Here is a 6,660-nt window from a genome sequence, read left to right as displayed (position 1 = left end):
TGTGTGTGTGTGTGTGTGTGTGTGTGTGTGTGTGTGCGCGTGCGTGCAGATGAGTGCCTCTGCGTGCATGTTTAAGCATGCCTGAACATACAGCAGAGCCTTTTGATTAGACGATAATGGGTCTGTTGTGCCGCTGGGGCAGATGTCCAAGACTGGGACACTAAAATGTAACTCTGATCCAAACAGAGTGTCCAGTGTCCTATTAGCAGGACTGTCATTCTGCTTATATTTTAGGTAAATGGCCTGATTGATATTCTGAAATTATTCATCACCTGCTCAGGGAACAGAGACCAAATCAGCTGACATGTATCATTTTTTTTTTTTTTTTTTTTTTATTTTGCTTTTCTGTAATTTTGCTCAAAACCGTCACATCCATCTCACAAACATGGTATTTTAGCGGGTAATGTCCCTTTTTAAGCATAGAGGCTTGTTGAGGATGTACTGCAGTCACAGCCTAATTCCTGGGTGGGAACCTTTTGTAATCACACGCTTAATGTCAACATTACTGCGCATTGTGCCTGGAGAGCTGAACACCACTGTTTGCCGCATACGTCCTCTTTCTGCACTGTTGATATTCAGATCTCGAGCACACAGTACAGCTGCCATAATTGTTTTATTCCATAGACTAAACTGTACTTATCGCTGCTCTGGGTGAATTGTCACAATAATCGTGGATGTTTTCATTGTAAATTCCTCTCAGTTTAATGTGAGATTCCTTGTTGTCGTTTTATGTGTTACATAATGCAATTGTGGAGGTTTTTATGAAGCTTCTCTACAAAAGATGATATTAAAATGCCCTGGTTTTTTTCACATGGTATCATTGTCCTTCCAGGTTCATCAGTGACTAAAGATGATGGCGGATGCCAGCGACATGTTGGCAGCTGCCCTAGAGCAGATGGATGGCATTATAGCAGGTATAGTCATCCTATTACATTACGCATCAACATCATATCTTACAAATTTGAGCAGTCATTTTGTTTTTTTTACAGCTGTGTCAAAAGCATAAAGCAACAAAGTCTCTCTATCACCCTTCCAGGTTGAGTAAACATTGATAACACTTTATCTGGTGTAGTGGTTTGTTGCAGAGCTGACAGTTTAAATAGACATCACGTAATGTGTGAAAGGCTTCAGCATTCATTCTGTGCTCATTCAGGCTGGGTGTCTTGTAACTATGTTCACCAGTGGAAACACCAACGTGTGCTCAACAGTGACCGTTGCCATTTACAACCAGTTTGAGAAAATGGCAACCAGCCTGACTTTTTAACAAATAGGGACACAAAACAGCAAATGTACCCCAAAGTAAAGGAAGGAAATGTGTAGTAGTGAACAACACAAACTACAAAGAATTTAGTTTTTTTTTTTTTTTTGTTGCATTATGATAATTAAGCTGACATAACTGCATAGTATCCTAATTGCTCAAAGTATAAGGTGACAAATGGCAACCATACTTTCAGTTTTGACGACACAAAGCGTGCCATGCCTGGTTGCCAGCCTGGCAATCACTTTTAAAAGTGAATGTTGAGCTCTGATTGTGTCTCAATGGACCGTTTGATTTCATTCTCCCCAAACTGTTGTTGTTGCAAGAAACACCGGTTGTGGGATTGTCCATCTGTCTTTCTTTGGGTTCTAGCTCCTCATGTCGGTCTCTCTCCTTACCTCAGGCTCCAAGGCCCTGGACTACTCCAATGGGCTGTATGACTGTCAGTCACCCACCTCTCCTTTCATGGGCAGCCTGCGGGCGCTTCACCTTTTGGAAGACCTCAGGAGCGTCCTGGAGTTGATGGACACGGAGGAAAGGGAGAGTCTACGCTGCCAGATCCCCGACTCAACGGCGGACAGTCTGGTCGAGTGGCTCCACGGTCACTTGGTAAGATGTAGACCCATACAAGCTACGAGGGACTCTAAGATCTGTAAAAGAGATATTACGCAGATACCGTAATCGTCATCAGTTGAGAGCAACAATACTTCTTTTAGTTTAATAACTGGAACTGAAGATCATAAAAGTATAGTCACATTTACTTCTTCTCCTCATCAGGATACTGTAGCCTCGGGTCAGATCAGTTTCACATAACTGCTTTATCTAAACATAGAAGATGTAGAACTGAAGGAAGGGACACTTCCCCTGTCTGAATCCGTTTACGTTGTGCCACCATGGAGCAGGTTTAGTCTGTGATGGGAGGACAGAGTGTGCTGTGAGCAAGCTTTAGCACATCTGGTTTACTTCTGATTGTGCTCACTTTGTGTGCTGCATTAAAACTCTATGAATGCAAACAGTCCTGCTTGAAAGTAGACAGACTTGTTTGCCAAGCGAATACACGGGTGTCCTCCTCCTGCCGAGTTCACTGGGAATACACGATGAATTGCTTGTGTGTGTGTGTGTGTGTGTGTGTGTGTGTGTGTGTGTGTGTGTGTGCGCGCGCTGCAAGAAGCAGGCTGACTTCTTGGGAACCAGAGTGGTGTTTGGGAGAGAGCGATGGGCTGCATGCCAGATAAACGCCAGGGTTTTTGTACAGTGCTGTAAGTCACTCTGTGTACAGCAGTCTGAACGTGAGCCTTCCTCTCAGCCATGTACGGTTTGGTTAGTGCAGTGCAGCCCGTCACACTTTGATGTGAAGCATTTCATCTGAGGTCATTATTCGGTGCAGGTTTTTTAAGATCAGCGGAATAAATAACTTACCTGTGCCGCTTACACATGTCTGCACTTTAACAGGTCAAAGATCAGTTCCTCTCCTTTTGTCTAATCCATATTTTGTCTTCTGTCCATGCAGTCCAACGGGCACATCTCTCTGAGCGGGGCTGACCACTACCAGGAAAGGCTGTCTCGAATAGAATGTGACAAGGAGTCACTGGTTCTTCAGGTATCTATCCGGCCATTCTTAAATAATCGTACCAGTTTCACAAGAGATGAAATCTCCTTCTAAAAGAGACTTCTTGGTTCCTCGCAGGTGAGCGTGCTGACAGACCAGGTGGAGGCTCAGGGGGAGAAGATTCGAGACCTGGACTTGTGCTTGGATGAGCACAGGGACAAACTCAACGCCACTGAGGAGATGCTACAACAGGTGTGTGTGTGTGTGTGTGTGTGTGTGTGTGTGTTTACTTGTATGCTTGTGTTGGATGTAGCAGGGGCTTCTCTTGTGCAGCTACTGGAATAATGCAGTCTAATTTCCATGTCTACCTTGAGCACGAACCACTGAATAATCGCTATTATTATTTTTAATATTTACAACAACAAGAATGCCTATACTGCCAATATTGACCACACAGCAACCAACCTTTCTTTTGTAACGTTCCCTTCTTTTATCATTGTAGGAGCTTCTGTGCAGGAGTGCACTGGAGACCCAGAAGCTAGATCTGATTTCTGAAGTGTCCAAGCTGAAGCTGAACAACGTGGAGAAGGACAGACTTGATTTTGATGATAGATTTAGGGATAGTGAGGTATGTGAGCTGATTCTCAGGACAGGAATTCTCTTTGTTTCTGCCTTTTGTCCTTTCTCTCTCACCTCAACACACACACACACACACACACACACACACACTTGACCACACACAGCAAACTAGCCCTCATTGATGTTGTGGGGGTGGGACATCTCATTTTATTTACTGCCAATCGGTGGTTGTTTTCTGCTCCCAGAGGAACCATGCAGAATACTTGGAAAGCTTTCAAACACGTCATGTTGTTGTTGTAGCAGCGCTGCCCCCCCCCCCCCACTGGAACTAAAAGCTGCTGTCGATGTTCCGCCTCACGGCACATAAATCACTTCTCATCTACAAGCAGCTTTCTCTGAAGCATTCAGTCCCTTCAAACGTATCTAGAGTTACTTTATACTTAATTTAACTTTTAACTAAAATTAATTTGAGCCGTGCCGTAATGAAATTCACTCTGGAAGATCAACAGCCTATTGAAGAGAATAAAGTATTACTAGTGTATCTGTTCATGGCATCAACCTGCTATGGACTGGAGATGAAATTTAGCCTGTATAGCTAATTCTGGCTCATCGTCGCTTCTTAAAACAAATAAACATATTTCAAAGGTCTGCTTGTTATTCTACTACAATTCTGTGATATGCACTTTCTATTTTCAGGATTTCATTCTTGAAATTAATGAACTGCGGTACAGATTGACTGAGCTGGAGAGTGAAAAACAACAGTATGAGAAGAAGCTTAGATCCACAAAGGTGAGTTGTCACAGGAAAGTTTTATAAAAAAGAACTCTTCATGGCTTGCATCTCATTATTTCCCAGCTGCTCATGTATCCTCAGGAGTGGTCTCCTCCAGCTAAATCATTCTACAGTGAACAAGATAACCTGAAAGAAGGTTGATGTTCTAGTGAACTAGTTAAAATATCCTCCTGCTTCTGTAAATGGCTCCCAGTATGATTTATTCATCTTATTTACATTTTTTCTGGTTTAGAGATTTTTTTAGTGGCTGCTTTCTTTGAATATAAAGGTGTTGTATTTTCTGTCTTATCTTGGGTGAGACAATTGAGAAATTGCACCTTTTGCAGTTTCAGAGCTTTACGGTTTCTCTCGTTGGTCAGCTGTGTCTGTTTTTGAATGTCCTTTCTTCTGTAAATATCTTGGTTTGAATCTTGGGTATTCCATCTTCTTGACCTCTTCTCTCTTTCACATCTTGCATCTCTATATTCCCTCTCTTCCTTTGGCTTGTCTCTCGACTGCCAGTCGCTAATGGCCAAGCTTTCTAGCCTGAAAATCAATGTCGGCCAGATGCAGTATGAGAAACAGAGGAAGGAGCTCAAACTCCAGGCTATGCAGGTTGGCTTTTGTCAGGATGACTGTTTTGCTTGCTGTATGATTATGGTTTCTGACCTCTCCCTTTGGCTCCTCTTCTGTTTTTATTTTTGAGGGTAAAAATCATTACATCTGGTTTGCAGTATTATTTTAAGCACAATGATGTCACTTTTTGTAAACGGTGAAATCATTTGATTTACTAAACCATGCAGCACAGTAGAATGTATAAAGTCAGGGTTAGTCAGAAACGCCACTTGTTTAACTCTGCATCTACAGGGGACCACGTAAAGCAAACATTCACATTTTTCAAACCACAGGCATGCTTTCATTTTGGGGGTTTTCTTTCGAGAGTTGGCAGCGTTCTACTTCTCTGCGTCTTTCCTCATCCCTCATTGCACTCATTTCATTTTTTCTGATCCTCTTCGTTAAAACCTCTTACAGTTTATTTTGTCTGTCTCTAAGCTTGCTTCCTATTGTGGTCACTTAAACATGTCTTTTTTTTATAATGGCCTGTATTTGTTAATGCCTCAGCCCTCCCAGTCATAAGTGCTTACCCACCCACCTCACACATGTCGACCTCCAGAGCAGGTGTGCCCTGCGTGCCTGTACGCCACGTCAGCATCTTTGAAACTCTGTGTTGTGGTTTGTTTGTAGCGTGGAGTTGGGGGATGGGGGAGGTTGTGTCTGTGTGGAGGAAATACCCTCACTGTTGTCCTCTGTTGGACAGGAGGAGCTAGCCATACTGAGGAGGCACCTGGAGGGCAAAGACGGAGAGATGAGGAGACTGCAGGATGAGACGGGCTTCAAAGCCGTCTCCTCGAGCAGCTCAGATCCCACAGAGAGAGGTGGGAAAACCAGCTACTGAAGATGAAGCATGCATGACGTTTAAACTCCTGGTCATATGATTGAGTGGTAATATCGAGGGATAATTAGCAAAGCAGTAGGCTAAGTTTTTGTTTCATAATTCTTTGTCCTGTTTAGTCTCTCATCCAGATGAAACTCTTAGAAAGAGGCTGAAAGAAAAACGTAAGGGGGGTTTTTCTACTTATTTTTATTATTGCACTTTATTACTGCACCCCTCTCAACCCCTGTTTGCATGAACGGGCATGAGCCATCTGAACTCGGCTTGTCCATTATAACCCATTGGAGTGCTAATACCAGACCACAAAGCATCACATCACCAATCTGTTAATCTGTTGAACTGAAGACCAAAGTCATCCATAAGCTGTGTGTTTTGTAATGTCCACCCTGGAACAGCAACAAGGAATGTCTGCTTTGTGTTTTCAACAGGAATGAGGAATGAATTGTGTTGTTTGTCATAACCATTCAGGCTGCTCACTCATCCTCCTGCCTCATGTTCTCCAACAATAATCACCTCCTGTACCCGTCGATATCTCTCCTGTAAACCTCCCCTCGCTCACACCAACAACCAGTGTGTGTCCTGCTAACCTGTCATGTTGTTGTCAAGCTGATGTGTGACAGTTCATTATCACAAGTGCTGTCTTTATATATGGCCTTACCCCATCAGTAGTCTTTCACTTGTGTAGGGCAATTTCATTTTTTGCGCATATGTGACTCAGATCCGGGGTTTTTATTCGTGCTAGTGTGAACAACACACATCACATCACACCGAAGAGTTCTTAATCAACACTACTTTTAATACTTTTTGAAGATGAGTGGGATATAAAATATCCGATTTAATATTTCATGTCCCACGCATCTTCAAACAAGTTTGAAAGCGCTGACCTGTGTGTTAGTTTCTTGTTAGATATCACATTGAAGTACCTTTGTTGTCGAATTACTTAAAAATAAAAAACGCTAAAGTTGAGGATCGACGTGTGTGTGTGTGTGTGTGTGTGTGTGTGTGTGTGTGTGTGTGTGTGTGTGTGTGTGTGTGTGTGTGTGTGTGTGT

At 42.9% G+C, this 6,660-nt stretch overlaps 1 protein-coding gene across 9 annotated transcripts in view; it reads left to right on the top strand.

Moving 5' to 3' along the window:
• ppfibp1b (PPFIA binding protein 1b) overlaps window positions 1–6,660 on the top strand; it is a 19,890-nt gene that overhangs the window by 4,986 nt on the left and 8,244 nt on the right. For 3 of the 9 annotated variants that reach the window (XM_031862924.1, XM_031862934.1, XM_031862915.1), the window contains exons 2-10: window positions 833–914; window positions 1,662–1,867; window positions 2,769–2,858; window positions 2,946–3,059; window positions 3,310–3,435; window positions 4,083–4,175; window positions 4,680–4,772; window positions 5,476–5,593; window positions 5,730–5,774. In XM_031862924.1, the coding sequence (XP_031718784.1) occupies window positions 851–914; window positions 1,662–1,867; window positions 2,769–2,858; window positions 2,946–3,059; window positions 3,310–3,435; window positions 4,083–4,175; window positions 4,680–4,772; window positions 5,476–5,593; window positions 5,730–5,774 (949 nt within the window). In that variant the 5' untranslated portion in view covers window positions 833–850. The remainder of the gene's footprint in view (window positions 1–832; window positions 915–1,661; window positions 1,868–2,768; window positions 2,859–2,945; window positions 3,060–3,309; window positions 3,436–4,082; window positions 4,176–4,679; window positions 4,773–5,475; window positions 5,594–5,729; window positions 5,775–6,660) is intronic. The other 6 variants (XM_031862955.1, XM_031862950.1, XM_031862974.1 and 3 more) reach the window with 3 other exon arrangements.

The sequence above is a fragment of the Anarrhichthys ocellatus genome, unplaced genomic scaffold (genome assembly GCF_004355925.1).
Source record: "Anarrhichthys ocellatus isolate YVR2014 unplaced genomic scaffold, GSC_Weel_1.0 scaffold2, whole genome shotgun sequence".
NCBI classification, from domain to species: domain Eukaryota; kingdom Metazoa; phylum Chordata; class Actinopteri; order Perciformes; family Anarhichadidae; genus Anarrhichthys; species Anarrhichthys ocellatus.
Note: the sequence above shows the minus strand (reverse complement) of the source record. Positions and strands in the feature narration are given on the sequence as shown.